This window comes from Lathyrus oleraceus, chromosome 5 (genome assembly GCF_024323335.1).
Source record: "Lathyrus oleraceus cultivar Zhongwan6 chromosome 5, CAAS_Psat_ZW6_1.0, whole genome shotgun sequence".
Classification (NCBI taxonomy): domain Eukaryota; kingdom Viridiplantae; phylum Streptophyta; class Magnoliopsida; order Fabales; family Fabaceae; genus Lathyrus; species Lathyrus oleraceus.
In genome coordinates, this window is record NC_066583.1 from 167499340 (window position 1) to 167522903 (window position 23564).

Sequence of the window (23564 nt, forward strand, 5' to 3'; positions counted from 1 at the left end):
TTGGTTAACATGTTGACCAACCAGATGGGCACAGTCTTCAATCCACTAATACAAGAATCGGCTGAGACAAACAGACAGGTGGCGAACGAATTGACGCGTTTATGCAATTTTCTGGGGGCACCGGCCCGACAGATAACACCAACGATTAGACCGACTGTTCCTGTGCAGATAGAGATAGGGGCAGCGGAGGAGGAGACAGTCCACGAAGGACAAATCATTCGACCCCTGCAACATCAAGGCGTCGAATCAGGAGTTACGGGACGTAACCAGATGGTAATGGTCAACCGACAGCAAGACGCTGATCAAATCGTCAACCAACACCGACAAGAAGACTTGGCGGTGGAAAATAATTTGACAACTATTGTCGAAAGAATAATGGCTAGAAATGGCATGGGTGCTACGTTACAAAGGCCATTATACATTTCCCCGTTAGCTGAATTTATTCTCCAAACCGAGGTGCCCAGGGGGATGAAAGTGCCTAAGTACACTAAATTTGGGGGGAAGTCTGGTGAATCGACAATAGAGCACGTCGCCAGATACTTAACAGAGTCAGGGGATTTAGCTCATAATGAATGCTTAAGAGTAAAGAACTTCCCTTCCTCTCTGACCAAGGCTGCCTTCACAGGGTTTACTTCGTTGGCCCCAAGTTACATCGACTCCTGGGCCAAACTACAAAAGAAGTTCCATGAACAGTTTTACGAAGGACACTCCAAAATTAGTTTGGAGGAATTGTCTAGTATTAAGAGAAGGTTCGCTGAGAGTATAGATGATTATCTAAATCGTTTTAGGTCTTTAAAGGCTAGGTGCTTCACACAAGTGCCAGAACATGAACTAGTTCAAATGGCCGCAGGAGGTTTAGATTATTCCATTAGGAAGAAGATAGATCCAACTTTTGTGAAAAATATGTCACAACTGGCTGTTAGAGTCCGACATCTAGAACGATTGAGGCTAGAAAAAATTAGGCACAATAAGTCTAAAAAAGAAAAGGTAGCGTTTGTTGAATACGACGCGACAGACCCAATACGTGAAGTCGATTATGCTTCATCGACCGAATTAGAAATCGACGTGGCTGAACTAAAGTCAGGGTCCGCTTATGAGTGTCGCTCATTGCTGCCTGCGCAAGGAAAGAATCCTGTCGAAAACAACCCAAGATTCCCTTCGAAAACGTATACTTTTGACGTGTCGAAGTGTGAGGAAATTTTTGACTTATTGGTCAAAGATGGGCAGATGGTGGTGCCGCCTGGTACTAAAATACCACCGTTGGAGCAAAGATAGAAAATAGGGTTTTGCAAATATCATAACTATCTTGGTCATAACACCTCTAATTGTTACCTTTTCAGGGATTTGGTTCAGAAAGAGATTCAAGAAGGCATGCTGAAATTTGCTGGCCGCAAGATGAAGATCGACACTGATCCTCTTCACCAGGAGGAAGCCTTGTTCGTAGAACCAGTCGAGATCAACATGGTCGAGATCAGCGAATATGATGAGGCCAACATGCTGGAACCAACTGGGGAAAGTCCATATGTTGATATAGCTGAAGTTTACCCGAGGGCTGATGAAGACTTGGTGGATTTTCTGTATCGCTGCAAAAACAAGGGTTCACAGGTGCGCCTGTGCCCAAGGTGTGGTGTTGTCACCGACAAAATAGCGGCAGAGAATTTCCAGAAGCTGCAGCTTGGTAAGAGCAAAAGGAATGTGCCAACCAGGGGTTACCAGAATGTAAGAGGCTCAAAAGGGGCTGTGGGAAATCACCCAACAAGGCCTAAAAGCTACGTGCCGTCAGCCAGTGCTCCTAGAGGTACTTGGATCAAACCTCAGGAAAGACAAGACATTCCACAAGGTGTTGTTGCTGATACTAGAGGAGGTCTAGCAATAAACTATAGGCGTGAATTCAAGTCTGAAAAGAGGACTCATATCTCTGAAAACTATTTGGGAAAGAACCCCATGACAAGGACTCAATGGAGACGATTTTAGAGGCGTAAACAGGCTGAAAGAGACGTTGCAAGAGGCATGACCAGTAAGGCGAGTACTGAAAAGAAAGTTGTGAAGGTCGACACAGCGGCGAAAGGACGGATAAGAAAGTATGTTCGTCGACCAGCTGAAAAATGTTCTGATAAGGCGACGGATGACTTCAATTCAGAATCCGAAGCAAGCCTCGACATCCTGGTCAATGTGGTATCAATCCTACCACAAGAATACAAGTGTGTGACTGAAGTCGAAGGGTCAGTGGACAATGCTGAGTCTGAAGAAATGACTTTGCACCAACCAAGATGTTATTTTGTGATGAACGATGGTGCTGCTGAAAGCCAAGAGGCAGTGTTCGAAAGACCAACGATGAACATGAAAAACCATTTGAAACCACTGCTGATCAGAGCAAAAGTGGAAGGTGTAACCGTCAACAAAATTTTGGTCGACTGTGGTGCCACGATCAACATTATGCCACACCACATTCTGAGGAAGATTGGCAAGTATGACACCGACATCAGGTCTAATAACGTGGTTTTGTCAGACTATGGAGGAAAGACGAAAAGCACCATGGGAGTAATTATGGTGAATGTTGCAGTAGGTTCCGTGACCAGACCGACACTATTCATGGTGATAGACGCAAGGCCAAGTTACAACTTGCTACTTGGCAGATAGTGGCTACATGGCGTCGGAGTTGTACCCTCTTCAGCACACCAAAGACTGGTGATTTGGAAAGAGGATGGGGTGGCCGAAAATATCGAGGCCGACCAAGGATATTTTATGGCCGATGTGAATAATGTCAGCAAGAAGGAGTTTGAAAGAAAGTTGGCCAACATCTCTCCTTGCTTACCAGCTGAGGACGTATATGCCAATCTAAGTGAAGCTTTCGTCTCTCTAACTCTACATGAGACTCACGGCTTCATTTGGGATGTGGGACGCCTAGATGATCCACCATACACAGGTATCCGGCCGACAGGCTGGAGGGATGCCAGTGATGATGTCTGAGTTAGAAGCCTTAAGAAAGATTTCAGCATACGTTGCCGAAAACAAAATAAAGTCGGCCATAGAGGCTGAAGAAAACATGGCTGTTGAGGCATATGCGTTGAATAAAGGAGAGCATATGGCTATTGGGCTAAAACCCCCAGACGAACCAACTTTGGCCAAAGGGGACTTCGACATGCAGCGTCTGGATTGCATTTACGACAGTGAGCCTTTAGGATTCGAAAAAGACCCAAAGGCACCAGAGAGAATCCGACCAAAAGACCCCTTAGAAGAAGTCAACCTTGGCGAAAATGGCGAGAGAAGGCCAACATATATAAGCACCAACATCGACAATAAACTAAAGTCTGAGGTAATATCCATGCTCAAAGAATTCAGAGATTGATTTGCTTGGGATTATAATGAAATGCCTGGTTTAAGTAGAGACTTGGTCGAGTTAAAGCTGCCCATAGAAGCTGGAAGAAAGCCAGTGAAGCAGACGCCCAGGCGTTTCGCCCCAGAGATTATGGCAAAGATAAAAACAGAAGTAGAAAGACTCCTGAAAAGCAAGTTTATCCAAACTGCAAGGTATGTCGAATGGTTGGCCAATATTGTGCCAGTCATAAAGAAAAATGGGTCTTTAAGAGTGTCAATTGATTTTAGAGATCTAAATGCTGCCACCCCAAAAGATGAATATGCCATGCCCGTGGCTGAGATGTTGGTCGATTCCGCCGCTGGTTTTGAGTATTTAAGCATGTTAGATGATTATGCTGGATATAACCAAATTTTTATTGCAGAAGAAGACGTGCCGAAGACGGCGTTTCGATGTCCAGGAGCCTTGGGGACATATGAGTGGGTGGTCATGCCATCCGGCCTAAAAGATGCCGGAGCAACATACCAGAGGGTAATGAACTAAATGTTCCATGACTTCATTGAAGATTTCATGCAAGTCTATATTGATTACATTGTAATAAAATCAAATGGACAACATACTCATGTCAACCATCTCCGAAAAGCCTTCCTAAGGATGAGGAAATATGGATTAAAAATGAATCCATTAAAATGCGCTTTTTGTGTGCAGGCAAGCGACTTCCTTGGTTTTGTGGTGCACAAAAAGGGCATTGAAGTAAATCAAAGCAAAACAAAAGCCATTATGGACGTCAGGCCTCCGTCGACCAAAAAAGAGCTGCAATCTTTTTTGGGGAAAATAAATTTTCTTCGAAGATTCATATCAAATCTAAGTGGAAAAACAAAAGTGTTCTCCCCACTACTTCGACTGAAGAACGAAGAGTTCAAATGGCAGGATGCACACCAAGAGGCTTTCGACAAAATCAAAGAATATTTGACCAAGCCTCCAGTATTGGCCCCTCATGTTAGGCATAGGCCAATGAGATTGTATATTGCAGCCTCATAATCGACTATAGGAAGTATGTTAGTCCAAGAGGACGAAAATTGTGTCGAAAGACCTGTGTATTACCTTAGTCGAATGCTTAATGATCCTGAAACTAGGTATAGTGACATTGAAAAACTATGTCTATGCCTGTATTTCTCTTGTACGAAATTAAAGCAATATATCAAGCCTGTTGATGTTTACATATCGTCTCATTTTGATATTATTAAACATATGCTATCTAAACCAATTTTGCATAGTCGAATTGGGAAATGGGCTTTAGCGTTAACAGAATACTCCCTGACATACATACCCTTGAAAGCGATGAAAGGGCAGGTAGTAGCAGACTTTCTGGTCAACCATTCAATGGTCGAAATGGCGCAGAATTACGTAGATTTAGCACCATGGAGGCTATACTTCGATGGATCAAGACATAAGCATGGAGCTGGGATAGGAGGAGTCATAATTTCTCCAGATGGAATTCCAGCAGAGTTCAAATACAAAATCGAAGGGGTATGCACCAATAATGAAGCAGAATATGAGTCACTGATCACCGGACTTGAACTACTGCTAGAATTGGGGGCAAGGAATGTCGAAATTATGGGAGATTCAGAGTTAGTGATTAAATAAGTATCAAAAGAGTATAGGTGTGTTAAAGAAAATATGATCATGTACTTCATGGTTACCATCAGACTGCTCAAGAGGTTTGAGCAAGTCAATCTCCAACACGTACCACGGCAAGAAAACAAAAGAGCGAATGATTTGGCACAGGAGGCTTCAGGGTATAAAACGGCGAAAGACCTTCGACACGTCAAAAGTATACGTTTTCAAAGGGAATTTTGGGTTGTTTTCGACAGGATTCTTTCCTTGCGCAGGCAGCAATGAGCGACACTCATAAGCGGACCCTGACTTTAGTTCAGCCACGTCGATTTCTAATTCGGTCGATAAAGCATAATCGGCTTCACGTATTGGGTCTGTCGCGTCGTATTCGACAAACGCTACCTTTTCTTTTTTAGACTTATTGTGCCTAATTTTTTCTAGCCTCAATCGTTCTAGATGTCGGACTCTGTCAGCCAGTTGTGACATACTTTTCACAAAAGTTGGATCTACCTTCTTCCTAATAGAATAATCTAAACCTCCTGCGGCCATTTGAACTAGTTCATGTTCTGGCACTTGTGTGAAGCACCTAGCCTTTAAAGACCTAAAACGATTTAGATAATCATCTATACTCTCAACGAACCTTCTCTTAATACTAGACAATTCCGCCAAACTAATTTTGGAGTGTCCTTCGTAAAACTGTTCATGGAACTTCTTTTCTAGTTTGGCCCATGATTCGATGGAACTTGGGGCCAACGAAGTAAACCACGTGAAGGCAACCTCGGTCAGAGAGGAAGGGAAGTTCTTTACTCTTAAGCATTCATTATGAGCTAGATCCCCTGACTCTGTTAAGTATCTGGCGACGTGCTCTATTGTCGATTCACCAGACTCCCTCCAAATTTAGTGTACTTAGGCACTTTCATCCCCTTGGGCGCCTCGGCTTGGAGAATAAATTCAGCTAACGGGGAAATGTATAATGTCCTTTGTAACGTAGCACCCATGCCATTTCTAGCCATAATTCTTTCGACAATAGTTGTCAAATTATTTTCCACCGCCAAGTCTTCTTGTCGGTGTTGGTCGACGATTTGATCAGCGTCCTGCTGTCGGTTGACCATTACCATCTGGTTACGTCCCGCAACTCCTGATTCGACGCCTTGATGTTACAGGGGTCGAATGATTTGTCCTTCATGGACTGTCTCCTCCTTCGCTGCCCATATCCCTATCTGCACAGGAACAGTTGGTCTAATCGTTGGCGTTATCTGTCGGGCCGGTGCCCCCATAAAATTGCATAAACGCGTCAATTGGTTCGCCACCTGTCTGTTTGTCTCAACAGATTCTTGTATTAGTGGATTGAAGATTGTGCCCATCTGGTTGGTCAACATGTTAACCAATTCATGGTTACTATCATCCATTTGTTGTCTCAACACCGCTACTGAAGTATTCGACAGTGACATGGTTCTGTTCTGAGTAGTGTTCCTTATGTTGCCCCCTTGTGCTGATCCTTGCAAGGGAGGGTTTGTTTCTGAAAACAGTGTCGCACTGGATGTCGACTGATATCTGGGCATTAAGGAATACGACATTCTATAAAGCGGATTTGTGGTGCCAAAGCGAGGCACGTAAGGTCTGAACGTCATTATCGTTGATCCTGAACCCCCCGGTGGATGCTGAGGCATTGATGTTCCAACCGCACCCGTGGTTGACATGGTTGAGGCTGCACTTGTCATCGGCGGCAAAGTGACAACCTGTGAAACTACTGTTTCCATATTGGACAAAATCCCTCGTGGAACTTCATCAGTGTTAGTTTCTGATATCTTCATACTACTTCGTGGCTTATTATATAACTTTCCACTTCTAAGTTTCATGCAATTTCGTAACTGCTCTAGCACCGTCCCACTGGGCGTGCCATTTTGTTTACTATGGAAATTGGTAAACAACCGCTGGTCCTCCCTAGACTTAAAACGAAGGGTTACTTGCAGGATCGACCAGTTGATCCTAGGACATGTGCTAGTGCAAGTGAGACTTGTTCAAACTTCGACGAAATGACTTTGTGAGGAACGGCTCTCAACAAAGTGTCGAACAAGCGTAGGGTTTTTCCACACGAATGGTTTTAGACAATGTTATCGCCTGTAGGTAACTCGTGACCGACAGCGCTACAACATTCAAAAGATGTATACTACAAACACGCTTCTGGTGAACTCTATGATCGTGATAGAGTCAGTGTCGACAGCGTAAACGACAACGTAAAATGATAACTCAAAAACAAAAGAAATTAAGATAAAATGTTCAACGGGAACAATTGAAAGTTAGGGAAGTTGCATTGAAATAAATATGGTGATTCACGTACATAGCACTCTCAGAGAAACTCTTGCTTCCTCGCGCTGGGAATGGGAAGTTTTCTTACAAGTGATTTCGTAGTACAAAGTGAACACCCCTGAGCCCCTTGTGGGATACTCCTATTTATACTAAACTGGAGGAAACTACTCTTAAGCTAACTTCCTAGAAGCTAGAAGATGTTATGACCCACGATTTGCATAACCGCCGCACCCATGTCTTGCTAACTGCTCCACGTTATGGCGCTCTTATTTCTTTTGGAACTGCTATTTTATTTTAAATTTCAAATTTCTCCCGCCAAGACGTTAGGGCGAAGCTGTCTTCTTCACTTTTGATTAGAATTCTTTCAAGTCCCAAATCTCGCGTTGGTCGACATAATGGCCTGTCGACGGAGCCAGCTTTCCCTGTCGGCCTCGTCCTTTGGTTTGCTTTTCTTTCTTGTTTGCGTTCAACATCTTTTTACCTTTTGGTAGGGTATGATCCCCACCTTCACAGGACTCTTTCATTACTTGCGCTTTCAACCTGCCTTAGGAATATTTCGTGGTAACACCCACTTTTAACAGTTATAGCATTGCACACCTTTTTTCTTTTTGTCTTTTTGATAGGGGTTTCCTTCTCCTCTTCTCGAGGATCCATAAGCCATATCATCAACCTTATACTTTTGAGGATTCTACCAATACTTCTTGCTCTGAGTCTTGTCTCCTTTACCTTTTAATTTATTAGAACCCCCATGTTTCTTCCAAGCCAGAGCCTACAGTGCTTGTATCAAATCTTGAACCCCTTTCCTTTCGAAAATCCTAATCTCATACGTCTCCAATGAACCAACTAAATTTTCCAGTTTCATGGTTCCAATATTATTGGATTCTTGAATAGCTACGATCACGTATCAAAGTGAAAGGTCAATATACACATTACCTTCTCAACTATCATCTTATCGATTAGGGTTTCATCACAATCCTTCATGAGATGGACGAGATTCTGCACCTTCAACACATAACCCATAACCTTTTCATATTCTCCCATTTGCAATAATTCATACTGCCATTGTAAAGTTCGCAATTTGATGACTTTGTCTTTCTCACCTCTTTCACAGTGCTTGACAAGAATATCCCATGCCTTCTTCATCGATTCAGCATAAGAGATCTTGTCGAGATTCTTCGAATCTACCCCTATTGAATCTAATACACGACCTTGCAATCTTTCTTCTTCGTCTCTTTGTTCGCGACTCTCTGAGCATCAATTGCATTATTAGTAAGCTCAAAGACGCCATTAGTAACCACTCTAAGGGTTTCATGAAAGCCAAACTGAGATTGCATATGTTTTATACATCGAATCAAATTCTTTCCGTCAAGAAATGGAAGAGAATTTAGAATGTCATTAGTACCATTCAACTTTGCAGCGGTTGATTAACAATCCACAATTCCGGAAACATGATCACCAATGTGTGATTCTTAAAAACATGATTAAGAACCTAACCGGAGCTCTAGATACTAATTTGTTAGTGCGTGAGACACTTTTAGTGAGGAAAGAAAGAGAAGAGAATAAGAAAATAAGGATTAATATTATTGAAGAATGATTATGATACAAAACTGAATTACAAAATATTTGTTTATATACGCCTAAGTGACTTGACTACTAAGTAAAAAAATATGACAACCCTAAACCCTAATTAAATTTATCTTTGGGCTTCACAGAACTATATTATTTATCTCAATAATAATGAAAGGACAACCTTCGCGTAACTTTTGTTTGATTTGGTAAGAAATGTACCCCCAGAATCCTTTTTCAATATTTGTTTGAAGTTTGAATTTATTTACATAATCGTGTTGTTAACAAATACATAGAGTAATAACATGATATTGGTACAAGAGTGAACATGAATGAACGTGAGGTTTGTAGATGATTGGTTTAATCAATCAAAGAGACACTTACGTGACTCACTAAAGATCAAACTTAATCACAATCATACAATTTAATAGGATTTAATTTAATGGTCACACTTTAATTCTTTCATCTCTCGCATTAACAAAGTCATCTCACTTGATATGCTCCCTTATATATATATATATATATATATATATATATATATATATATTTATATATATATATATATATATATATATATTATATATATATATATAATATATATATATATATATATATAGATATATATATATATATATATATATATATATATAATATATATATATATATATATATATTATATATATATCTATATATATATATATATATATATATATAATATATATATATATATATATTAGCCATGCTCAAAATATTTATACAAATACCAACTTTATTCTTGTATGTTTTTTTAACTAATTTATCATTTTATTTTTTACTATTCATTTGAGATTTTTGAAAAATTACACCCTTACATATGTGTATCGGATAACTTTTAGAATGACTTCTGGTACATATGTGTTGTGTATCGGATTACTTATACTCTCTCCATTCCACAATGAGTGATTCAATTAGAATAAAAGAGTGTCCCAAAATGAATTACTTATTTCAATTTCCAATATATTTTTCTAATTTTACCCTCTAATTAATATTATTTTCATCATTTCCAATACATGATAAGGATACTTTAGTAAAAATGTTATTCACTCTCTTTCATTTATTTCTTTTGCTTAACATGTACGGAATAGTCAACTGGATCACTCATTGTGGGACGCAGAGAGTAATAAGTAATTTGATTTGTATTTTTTCTACTGTTTGGATTACTTGAAAAGAAAGTTTTGATTTTGATTTTAAATTTTATTTTACCAGAACACTTGACAAATGTATTTCGGTTTGCATTTTGTTGTGTACTAGAACACCTTGTGTCAAGATATTTGGTGTTTATTTTTTATGTATCAAAACACTTTGGGTCATGATATCCGGTAGTCAGTTTTTTTTAAATAACAATTTTTTTATGTTTCAGGTATGAAAATTCTTCTACAAATATGCGATTAAAATCAAATAAGTGTAGATATCTCTGATGCATACTCAACTACACAAATATTCAATACATTGGAAGAGGTGATAAGGCGGATTAAAAAGGTTGAAATTAAAAATAAAGTAATTATTATCATCACTCGCTCAGATACCAAAACAGGCCAAAGAGGAAAGAAGCAACAAAGTAATATTTGGTTGTGATAAAGGAATTGGAATAAAAGAGTGTCCCAAAATGAATGACCTATTTCAATTTCCAATATACTTTTTCCAATTTTACCCTCTAATTAATATTATTTTCATCATTCCCAATACATGATAAGGATATTTTAGTAAAAATATCATTCACTCTCTTTCATTTATTTCTTTTGCTTAACCTGTACGAAATAGTCAACTGGATCACTCATTGTGGGACACAGAGAGTAATAAGTAATTCGATTTGTATTTTTTCTACTATTTGGATTACTTGGAAAGAAAGTTTCGATTTTGATTTAAAATTTTATTTTACTGGAACACTTGACAAATATATTTCGGTTTGCATTTTGTTGTGTACTAGAACACTTTGTGTCAAGATATTTGGTGTTTATTTTTTATGTATCGAAACACTTTGGGTCATGATATCCGGTAGTCAGTTTTTTTTTAAATAACAGTTTTTTTTAAATAACAGTTTTTTTTAAATAACAGTTTTTTTATGTTTCATGTATGGAAATTCTTCTACAAATATGCGATAAAAATCAAATATGTGTAAATATCTTTGATGCATACTCAACTACACAAATATTCAATACATTGAAAGAGGTGATAAGGTGGATTAAAAAGGTTGAAATTAGAAATAAAGTAATTGTTATCATCATTCGATTAGATACCAAAACAGGCCAAAGAAGGAAGAAGCAACAAAGTAATATTTAATTGTGATAAATGTGGGAAATACAAGGATACATATTTGGGAACACAAAGTGCAACCAAGAAATGTGGATGTCCATTCAAAATCGGGTCGACTTCGGCGAAAGATTCCTCTAGATGTAAGGTTGATGTAAAATATGGACTTCATAACATGGTTTACTTGATAGATTATAAGGTCATTCATTTGTTGGTAGTTTAGCACAAATGAGAAGCAACGTGTTGTTGATTTGACAAAAAGACATATTTCACCTAGACACATATTACTTTCCTTGCAAGAGCGAGATCCTGAGAATGTTACTCGGATCATGCAAATAAATAAGCATAAGAGTAAGTTACAAAAAGATATAAGAGGTCCTAGAAGTGAGATACAATATTTTTTAAGCTTATAGAGGATGCATGTTATGGTTACTAGAGTAGAAAAAGAGACGAATCAAGAGTTGTGAGAGAAATATTTTGGGCCAATCTAGATTCAGTTAAGTTGTTCAATATTTTTCCTATTGTGTTAGTTATGGACAACACTTACAAGTCAAACAAATATAGAAAACCTATGTTTGAAATTGTTGGAATGACATCAACAGAGTTGACATTTGGTGTTGCATTTTCTTATATGGAATATGAGCTGACAGAGAACTTTTTATGCGCATTGGAAGCTAAAACAATTATTTGTGAAGAAAGATTTGTGTCTACAAGTGATTTTGACTGGTAGAGGTCTTTCTTTAATAAAAGCAATTGAAGTTATGTTTCCAAGGACGATTAATTTTCTATGTTGATTTCACATCAACAAAAATATTGGTTCAAAATGCAAGCAATGTGCGGTGAATGACATGTAAAAGACAATAAACACTTTATGGATGGAAGTTGTACGGGCTAGTGATGTGGTTGAGTATGATCAACAGTTGTAACAACTTGAGAAGACATTTGTACATTGTAGTGAATTTATCGATTATGTGAAAGAGACATGGTTGACTCCTTATAGACATAGATTTATTAAAGCTTGGATTAATCGAGTGCTACATTTGGGTGACACCACGACTAATAGGTATGTCTATTAGTATTTTAAATTTGTATTCTTTATGTGTTGGTGCGATTTAAATTTTTGTTTATTTTAGGGTTGAGTCTGCTCATTGGAAGTTAAAGCAGATGTTGGGGAACAATATATGTGACATGGTCAAATATTGGGAGACTATGAATAACAACTTGAAGTTACAATCGAGCAAAATTAGAGCTTCTTTTAAAAAAAGGTTTTTATGAAGTTGAGCACACGCGCACAAGTCCATTTTATGGTAATCCATGTGGATCGGTATCTCGAGCTGCTTTGAGATGCATTGATGAAGAGTTATTGAGGGTTGATTATGTGGGAACTAATAGTAAAATATGTGGTTGTACTCTTAGAACATCATATAGGTTACCTTGTACTTGCAAGTTAGGAAGATACACATTTGGTGGTACACCGATACCAATAGACATTATTCATGTTCACTGGAGGAAACCAAGCATAAAAGTTGAGTAGGAGGTTAATGTTGATGATGGACCAGATGTGTATATGAGTAGTATAGTAGATGAATTATGGAAAAGGTTTAGGTGACTAGACGTTGTTGGAAAAAGAGCATTAAAATGTAGGGTTTGTGAACTTTCTTACCCCACAACGACTTCAATGTGTCCACCACCTGAGAAATTAAAAACCAAAAGAAGAGTGAAGAAGAAAGGGAAGAAATAAGTGGGATATGATGTTTATAGGGTCCATTCATATCATGAGTATGTTGATCAAGCATCTCAAACTTCAAAGAGGCAATCCCAAGCATCTCAATCTTCCAAGAAGCAGTAGGTGTTAGATCGTCCAAAACATGTCTCAACTCATCCACCTTCAAGACTCCTTGCTTATACGACCATCTCACAGCTTGAAGAATTCCACAATTATCAGATGGTTTCCAATTCTCCCCTCTTTTCCAAGAGTTGGAATATACTCATGAATCCAACATTATTACAAAACTAATACTATTAATAAAATATTTAATAAATACTAATAACAACAAATAATATTAATAAAATAAAAATAAATACTATTAATAAAATTAATACTATTAAAATTAATGTTTGTAGCAGAGTAGGATATTCACCGAGTTGCTTGCAATTGAACATGGAAGCATCTTTGAGATATATGTAAAGAGTGATAAATGCAACTGCTCTCCAACTGTATGCATCACATCCCTCTAAGTCCATAAATAGTAACAGATATTATGCCTCGACAAGCGTAAAAGTTTTGTCAGAAAAAATAATGGAACCCACCAGCATAAACAAATACGCTATGGTTGCACGGTTCCATCTACCAGCATATCGATAACGTTTGAATAAGTCATGCAACCAATTCAGCTTATAAAAAGCACCCTTGCATGAACGGACATGAGGTAGTACCCCACTATGTGACACTTCTAAGTAATCAACAGCAAGAGCGATAACTACTTCTTTAGTGACATCTCGAGGGGTCCATAAGACACCCCTTACGGGCAGGTGAAGCAGACAAGATACATCATCCAGTGTTATGCTCATCTCACTAAATCACATGTGAAATGAATATGTATATGGATGTCATCTCTCTACAAATATTGATATCATGTTTGTGTCTATCTTTGTCAAATTGGTTCTCTGAAGTGAAGATAGACCAAACTGAGTCATCCAACTCTCCATCTTTGGCAGGAGATAATGAGGAACCATTCTTGTAAGCTTGGTCACATGACCAATAACCTTCAACACTTTCTTCGGACCTCTCTCCTAAACAAAAGTATACATATTATAAAATATATAATTAAATATTAAATATTATTCAAAATAAAGTAGTCATGTACTTACTTCGCTGAACCATAAATGGTGAGCAACATGATGTTCGAACTTTACCAGAAGAGATGTATCGTACGACCCTTCTAAAAAGGCAATTGGTTGTGATGCGGATGTAGATGCACGAATATGTTCATCCTCACCTACCAAAGTTGATGGAGTGCCCCGTCCTAAACCACGCTATGGAATTCGACCGTCTATGCCTCGTGTTCGCACCACTGCCAAAATAACAAAAAACACATTATTTTTTTTAAAAAAAAGTTATGGTGTGTAGTTGTGAACCGGAAGAGTTGCCACAAGAGTTCAGGTGTAAAAATAAAACTGGACAACTTATGGATTCAATTTCGGTTTGAAATTTGTGTAGCGGAAGAGTTGTCACAAGAGTTTTGAAAAAAAAGAAGATGATTTTGATGGACCGAAACACTTGAAAAATGAGCGAAGAAAAGTGAAAAAATCTGACAAATAAACTACTCTCTCTGTTTCAAAATGACTGTCGTTTAAATTTTTTTCACATAAACAAGAAATATAATAATATTGTCATAAAGTATTGTATTTTTCCTAAATTAATCTTAAAAATAAAACCGGACAACTTACGGATTCAATTTCGGTTTGAAATTTGTGTAGCGGAAGAGTTGTCACAAGAGTTTTGAAAAAAAAGAAGATGATTTTGATGGACCGAAACACTTGAAAAATGAGCGAAGAAAAGTGAAAAAATCTGACAAATAAACTACTCTCTTTGTTTCAAAATGACTGTCGTTTAATTTTTTTTCACATAAATCAAGAAATATAATAATATTGTCATAAAATATTGTATTTTTCCTAAATTAATCTTACAAATATATTAAAAGTAGTTAGAATGACATATTTTTAAATTGAAAAGTTAGAATCACATTCATTTTTAAACAAATTTAATTTTCTAAATTGATAGTTATTTTAAAACGGATAAAATATTTAATATTTATTCGAAAACATTTTGATAAAAAGAAATATTACATAGTGGTAGGAGCAAAAATATGGGGTTATTTTTACAAAAATAACCCAGTTTTTCAAGGAAAATCCCAAAATACCCCTAGTTTCAAAAAAAATCCCAAAATACCCCACTTTTAGGAGGAGTCTCCAATTGAATTGGCGACTCCTCTTAAAACTTGAATGGAGGCGCCAATTGGATTGGCTAGGGCAGGTGCCCTAGCCAATCCAATTGGCGCCTATGTGTAGGTTTTAAGAGGAGTCGTCAATTCAATTGGAGACTCATCCTAAAAGCCTCAAATGACAAAACCTTCAATATAAAAGTTGTAGATATTTTCAATACAATTGATTTGGACATAAATTTTGCATCATTTGGATTTTTGATGAGAAAGTTATGGGCACTTGAAGTTGGACTTTTTCACATTTCAATGGCTTTGGTCCAAAGTGACCTATAATGTTTTGTATTATCACATGTGTTTCTTTTAGAATTATGAAATTTTGTCCAACATAACAATTGAAGTAAACATCTTAAAATTTCCAATGCACTTGGTCCCACCTCAAAATCATAAAAAATGAGTGAGTTAGATCGTTGGGAAGTTGACCCAAAATTAGGGTTTCAATCAAAATGACCTATAATATTTTGAAATAAATGATGACCTTCCAAGTTTTAAATGGATTTTTGATGAACATGAAAGTTGTTCATATGGTTCTTAAGAACATTTTTCTTTGCGGTCATGCATATTATGTACTTACCTCTACTTAGACATGTAGATAGAATAGGAAGTTACAATTGGGGATCTGCTTGTCTAGCCTATCTCTATAGCTCGTTGTGCAAAAACTCCCACAAAGACACATCTACATTTTCTGGATGTGTTGTTTTTCTACAAGTATGGGGTTGGTCAAGACTACCGTCTCTAGCACCGGTCAATAACAACTCTTTCACTTTTCCATATGCACAAAGTAAGTTGTTTAAATTGCCATATCTTTACTTACTTCCTTAAAGTTTATTACCTCAAACTATTTTTTTTAACTTTTTGGTGTAGATGGTCGGCACGTGATATGAGTTACAACAGATGTCCGAGACACTGTATTACTCAGTATCGCAACCTGTTGGATCACCTTCGACCGACAGACGTAAGCAAAATAACTTAATTATTTCGTTATATTTTGTTAACTTTTTCTACATTCATTATAATCCTATCTTCTTTAACATTTCAGTTCATTTGGCATCCATACCTTAATTTGGATCATGACCATGAGGTCAACGCTGAAGACGCAGCCGTATGGACAACATGCACACCGATAATACAGTTCACAACTGTGGAGATGCACAACACCGATCGTGTGAAGCTGCAGTTCGGTATGGTCCAGAATATCCCAGATCCCCTAACTAGCCTATGAGAATGGCATCTGCGTAAAGTGAACGACCAATGGAACTTCAATCCATGGCAAAACTTCGCAAGATCGGAGTGTCGCAAATGGAAGCACCGTCATGACCATGTCTTAACTGACGCAGTCATGCCAAATGAGGTAAAACCAAGTCGTACTTATATGACTTGGTACATATCGGTTGGTTTTCAATTCATCGCCGAAGATATGTACATATACGACCCACACCAGGAAAGTTACACACAAGAAGGATCAACATCTAACCCCTAACAACATTCTCAGCCCGGTTACTCACAACCCCTTATCCGTCAAACTTTCCGTTCCACAAACACACAAACATACAACCAAAACATGCCATTCACCCAACCCCAATACCAAGAGCATACCCCATACCACCACCAACAAATTGAACATCAACCTGAGACCCAACATCGCTTCTCACCCACACCATCACCCTACCAAAGTCGCCTTAGCCAAAACACCAACCGCCCCTCCTCCTACCGTAGCCAAGAAGCCCAAACATCACAAAACCAAAACATCCCACAACCCTATCTCTACCAAACACCCCAATAACCTTTTCAACCTTTCCTCGACGCATCATTCACACCCATGTCTCCCTTCAACCGTCCCGGTCGCCCATCCATGAGTCAACCACATCCCAACTTCTCTGGCATGGGTCATGAGCTCAGCTACGGCGGCACACCATCATTGCATACTGAAGATTATGCTGACTTGTCTGAATACCTCAACGGACCTTCTCCTTTCGTTGGTAGTGACGCTCCTGGCCCCTCAGATGATCAAACACTCGCGCAGAATCGTCAACGTGGGTTAGGGCCAAGGGTTAGGGTAGCTAGAGGATGTGGGACCGGAGGTCGGTTAGGTGATCCCGGTCATCACCATTAGGTTTCTTTGTGTAAACTCCAAACTTTATTAATATCAAGTCGTATTATATCAAATTTATCTTTCACTTATACCATAAAACACAAAAAAATGCATTTTATGAGGAGTCTCCAATTGAAGATGACCCCACTTTTGATGTGTTTGTCAAATGAAGATGACCCAAAGAGAAAAATGTTCTTAAGAACCATATGAACAACTTTCATGTTCATCAAAAATTCATTTGAAACTTGGAAGGTCATCATTTATTTCAAAACATTATATGTCATTTTGACTGAAACCCTAATTTTGGGTCAACTTCCCAAGGACCTAACTCACTCATTTTTTATGATTTTGAGGTAGGACCAAGTGCATTGGAAATTTTAATATGTCTACTTCAATTATTATGTTGGACAAAATTTCATAATTCTAAAAGAAACACATGTGATAATACAAAACATTATAGGTCACTTTGGACCAAAGCCATTGAAATGTGAAAAAGTCCAACTTCAAGTGTCCATATCTTTCTCATCAAAAATCCAAATGATGCAAAATTTATGTCCAAATTCATTTTCTTGAAAAGATCTACAATTTTTATGTTGAAGGTTTTGTCATTTGAAGCTTTTAGGATGAGTCGTCAATTGAATTGGTGACTCTTCTTAAAACCTACACATAGGCGCCAATTGGATTGGCTAGGGCACCTGCCCTAGCCAATCCAATTGGCGCCTCCATTCAAGTTTTAAGAGGAGTCTCCAATTCAATGGCGACTCCTCCTAAAAGTGGGGTATTTTGGAAAAAAAAATTGAAACTTGAGGTATTTTGGGAATTTTCTTGAAAAAGTGGATTATTTGGATTAAAAAAACAAAATATGGGTATGGGTAAGTTTTGTAAAATCCATATAGTTTTTTTTAGATTCCATAAGGCCCAAAAGCGCTTATATAAATTGATTTACGTTTATTTTATCTTATTTAGAAATTAATGATCCACATGAATTACACAATTACATGGCATTATGCTAGATTATAGAGATCCAATCATTTTAAGAGCTTCCCAAATGTGCCACATAGTCCACATTTTTAACCACAAAGTTTTGGTGGTGGCAACAGTGTTGTGGACAAAAGTAACACCAACTTGTGGCTGCAATTTCATGCCGCAAACACTGAAAAAGAATGAAGCACACTCATCATACACACAATACAGAAAACATAATTCAAATTCATTCAAGGAATCAAGGTGGTGATTACTCAAGCATCATAAATGGGTCTTGGGACTTTGCCATTGACCTCTCCTTATTACTCCACTTTCACTTCAAAATCAGGACTAGTACATAACAATACCAATAACTACAATAGAACCAAAAAGTTCATAGTTTCAGCCAAACAAGAGAAGAAGGAAGAAGATAAGAACAAACAATCTTTCTTTACAAGTGTAACAGATGCTCTTGATTTCGCTCAACCGAGATCCGAGCAAGATGCTCAGCTTATAGCAGATGCTAGAGAAGCCACAAAGTCTGGAGAAAAAATGAGCAAAGAACAGGTACATAATAAGCTAGTCATCTTTTAATCTTTATGATTCTCCTTAAAGAAATTATTTATATTTTATTTGTAAAAAAAATGCAGTATGGTGCTCTTAGAAGGAAAATTGGTGGAACATATAAGGACTTTTTCAAGTCTTATGTTGAAGGTATAGTTATTGAATGACCAACAATTTTCATTTGATACAAAATGTTCTGATGATTGAATCAATGTTTGGTTTAGAATCAAAACTGAAACATGGTTGTTGTTCTTGTTGTGCTGAGCAGTGGATGGGGCTTATGTTGAAGAGGGTTGGGTAGACAAAACTTGCAAAGTGTGCAAGAAGGACACTAAGGGTGAAGCAAGACAAGTGGATAAGCTTGGAAGATATGTTCATGTCGCATGTGCAGAGAAGGCCAAAACTGGAAATTTCTTTACGAGATTGTTTTCTTTAGGGTCATGATATGGTGTTGTTATTTGTGGCGGAGAAGAGACTTTTCTCATTATCCGGTCAATACACAAGATTGAAAAATTAAAGTATAGTTTTACTCATTGGCTTAATGAATTTCTCCGATCTTAACCATATAAGTTTTTATTTATCATTATCGTAATGTCATCATTGTTTGGTATGTTGTTTTGGGTTTATTGGTGGAAGCTCCTCTAGGCCTTTGTCCTAAATTATTATAGGGTTACTCATCGCACCCATACGATACTTATGCACCATGATGAAATTTCCAAAATACTTTTAAATTTTGCATTTTAAAATCCGGACGTGTCCAAAATATCCATCATACGTTGAAACATTCCAAAGTCAACGTTAAATACAAGTTCAAATTTTAAAATTAGAAATCTTCCTTAATATTATTTGTTCTAGGTCGGTCAAATGTCCATTACGGACGAAATCGAAATCATTTAGTCCAACCACGCAAAGCTCATTCGAAATTACCCAACGTATATAATCATTACACATGAGATTCAAGGTACTTTTCCCCCCCTTATAATATCATATTTTTACATTATTCATCCTGGACTTTGATTTGATTTGGGCGTTGAAATGTTAACCTTGCACGTCCACTCCTACACTTCCTTATTGGAGATCGGCATCATTGTATTTAGACTCCATCATCATCATCATCAATCAAACACAATTTTGGTTCTAACAAGAAATAGTGACGTCGTCTGTGAGAATCGACTTCTGATTCCCACGAAATCTCACGATCAAATTATGTTTGATCCAAAGCCAAATTACAATGAAGTCACAATAGGAAGAAGAAATATGCCCATATCTCATGTGGAGCTCTTTCTCCAAACCTTTCAATCCAACTACCGATTTTAATGGTTGTAACCAAGGAAACCAAGAAGGAACTACTACAATGAGAACGATCTCCTACCGCTAAATCTTGCCTTATCAGAAAGATAAATAAAAAGAATTTATGAATCGGTTTTGATCGTGACACGATGTGAAAGCCTCCGAAGCAAATTTGAAATTATCATATCATCACAACTGACCATGCCACGCTAGGATACTCAAGCTACAGTAAGAGCTTGGCTGGTCCAAACGTAGCTCGAAGTGAATCGAGGTAGGAATGAGATGGGGAAAACTCGTCATCTGAAAGAGTTCGTCAACCTGCTATGGATGGAGGCATATCTGCCACATTTGCATGTCAGACATTTTCGGAGATGCATTTTCAAAAATATCGAACGTGATTTTTAATAAAACATCACCTTGTATGATCAAACTCAATAACCATTTTTTCCTAAAACCCTTACAAAAAACTCTTTTATTCGCAATCAAGATTTGCATTCCAAAACTTCAATCTTGTGTTTCATCACGTTAAAAGGAGCAAAAGAAGGTGGAGTTCACAGTAAAATCATTTATTGCATTCCTCATTACTCACATTAATCATGTTTTATAGCTGAAAAATTTATGTTGCGTTCGAAAATGCATTTGCGAATTCTGTATGAATTCCTCTGAAAGTGTAGTCTGTATGTTTTCATTTTCACACTATCTTTGAATATTTTATGTTATTGTTTGCATTAGATATTATGCACCCCAGTGTTTTTTCCCAAACTTAGTGCCTTCGAATGTCAAACATGGTGGTGTGAAGGAGGTAGATGATGGGATCCAATTTACAAATGGACAAGAGTTTGACTTTCGTTATCATATGCTTCAATGGATTCGTACAAATGCTTCCAAATTGGGGTTTGGTGTTGTAATTGGAAGGTTTGATAATGGTTTAGATTGAAGAGTTGCATTTGTGACAATGAGATACGAAAGAAGTGGGAAGTATATAACTCCTCTCCATAAATTCAAATGAGATGACACCGGTTCAGGAAAATGTGAGTGTCTCTTTAAGTTGTATGGTTATCTTTTGTCAAATAACAATTGGAGATTTAATGTGATATGTGGTTTACATAACCATGACATATGTGAAAAGTTAATCGGGCATCCAATTACATCTTGCCTCATGCCGAAAGAGAAAGAAATTATTTCAAGCATGACGTTGAATATGGTGCAACCAAAAAACATACTTGCAACTTTGAATCGTAAAAGATCCAGCAATATCTCAAATATCAAGCAAGTGTATAATATTTGTATCCTTAACAACAAGGCGTTTGGGGGGGGGGGGGGGGGGGTTAGTGTAACACTCTGTTTTTCTAATTTATTTATTTAATTGAATTGTGTGTTTTAAATTGATTAAATTGATTTTTATATGCATTGTATGGTGTTTGGGTGGTTAGTAATATTGTTTCGTGCTTTGGGTTGGTAGTGCATAGTTTTAATTAATTAATTAAATAATAGTAATACTAGAATAATTAGAATTTGAGTTAAATAATTAAAAATAGTCATTTATTTAATTTATCAAAATAAATAGAGAAGGATACTTTTTATGGAAAATGAGAAAATAGAAGAGTAGACAATATGGAGAATATTAGTGGTATTTTTATTAAAATAAAAATATAGCCAAAAGGGACATGGTGATAAATAAGAGAATAAGTGAAGGTATTATTGGAAGTCTCTAATTGAGAGAGATTAGGTTACTAGTATATTAGTTAGTGGAGTTTTTGGAGAAAAAAGAATATACATGAAAGTAGAATTTGGTGGGAAGAGGAGGAGGCAAAGGTTATGGCATAGGAAGAGCTTCATTCAAGAACTTTAAGAAACTTTTACTGATAAATTAAGGTAAGGGGGAATTACTCCTAATATTGGTGTAAATTGCATGTTAGGTAGAGGGGACTCCTTAATCCCTTTAGGTTTTCCTAATTTTTTCTCTTTTGTTTGAGTGAATGATGAACATGATGTAAACTCTGAGATATCATGACTTGTATGATGTGAAATTTGTGTGTTATTTCACTATAGAATTTATGTGTTCTTGTGGATAATTGTTTGTATGAATTATTGTTTCTATGTTGTTGTGGTTTGATGAACAAAACATGTCAAATCCATGATTAAGTGAGTGGATTGCATGATATTTGATAGATAATTGATGAGGTATTTACGATTTAGAGGTTAAAATCATGTTATAATTATTGTATGATGAATTACGAGCGTTATGGTTTTTACAAGATCGAAATCGGAGCTCTGGAATTGCAAATTCGCAAAAACAACGTTTTTGGGTCCTATGCATTGCTACGGGCCGTAACAACTGCTACGGATGGCCGAAGTAGCTCATTGGATTTTGTATCACGTGAGATATTTTCGATCGTAACTCGAGTTTCGAGACTTGGATTAAGACGCGGTTTGAAGTGTTGGACAGCTAATGCACAAAGCTATATTATGGTAGTTCCCTGTGAGATGAATTACCATGTTTGAATAACGTGTGGTATATGTTGTAAAGTGTGTGTATAATTATGTGACTTATTGTAAATGTTGGAATATTAATCAATGTTTAGATGATTTAATATGGTTGAGTGTTGTATGTGAATATATATTTGTAGTGGTACTACTGTTTGGTCACTATTTGGAGGTGTTTGATATTGTTCATTATGATGATTGATTTAATTCGCTTGTGTGGTATGGATAATGGTATTGTTGTTTATTATGGTGATTATATGGTGATAAAATCATGGTGATCATTTTTTGTGAGATTGTATGTTATGGTGAATCATGTATCATGATGTACGTGCTTAAGTCCAGTTTTGGTATGTTTTGGTCTGGTGGTATGGATTCAGGAGCGAGTAGATAATTCCAACGAGGAATTAGTAAAGTGTTGCTTATGTTGATAGTAATGATTTTGGTGTGCTCTGGTCCGGTGATATGGATTCAAGAGTGAGTAGCTAATTTCAATGAGGCATTAGCGAAGCGTTGCTTATGGTGATATCAACGATTTTTAGTGTGCTATGGTACGATGGTATGGATTTAGGAGCGAGTACACTACTAGAAAAACAGTTATTAGCGTCGGCCACTTTCGGACGCTAAAGGTGAAAAAACAGACACTAATATGTGGTTAGCGTCGGTTTAGCGTCGGTGTCGGGCCTTGAATAAAAGCTGCGAAGCTACTGTGTAACGTCGGCTAAAGATACACCGAGGCTACGTAGCCTCGGTGAAACGGAGGCTAACGCGGACACTAATGGGACCGACGCTATATTGTTTCAAAACCATGAAAAGTCAATATTATGTTTAGCGTTGCCCTGTCCGACTCTAAAGTCAACCTTCTAAAGGGTTCTTAATCAACGACAAGACTTTCAGAAGCCCTTTCCTCTTTTCGTAAACAAATAGATATTTTTGTAAAAACTATAATATATGAATGTAATACCTATATAATCACCATTTCACTACTTTCAGTATACAAACTTATTGTTAACACATCTGCTGAAATAAATATTCTGCAACTATAAACAGGATCTATAAGTAGAGTCCAGCA

At 37.2% G+C, this 23564-nt stretch overlaps 1 protein-coding gene across 1 annotated transcript; it reads left to right on the forward strand.

Annotated features, from left to right (window-relative positions):
- Positions 1-18297: 18297 nt before the first annotated feature.
- On the forward strand, positions 18298-19260 carry LOC127080749 (uncharacterized). The gene is made up of 3 exons (XM_051021051.1): positions 18298-18721; positions 18805-18868; positions 18987-19260. Exons 1-3 carry the CDS (start codon positions 18443-18445, stop codon positions 19160-19162), a joined length of 519 nt encoding a protein of 172 aa, XP_050877008.1. The 5' UTR covers positions 18298-18442; the 3' UTR covers positions 19163-19260.
- The last annotated feature ends 4304 nt before the right edge of the window (positions 19261-23564 follow it).

What these genes read in the sequence shown, in the direction of transcription:
- LOC127080749 (XM_051021051.1), top strand. Translation starts at nt 18,443, where the DNA reads ATGGGTCTTGGGACTTTGCCATTGACCTCTCCTTATTACTCCACTTTC. An exon ending in AAAAAATGAGCAAAGAACAG is followed by an intron (nt 18,722 to 18,804) that starts GTACATAATAAG and finishes AAAAAAATGCAG; the next exon opens with TATGGTGCTCTTAGAAGGAA. An exon ending in TTTCAAGTCTTATGTTGAAG is followed by an intron (nt 18,869 to 18,986) that starts GTATAGTTATTG and finishes TGTGCTGAGCAG; the next exon opens with TGGATGGGGCTTATGTTGAA.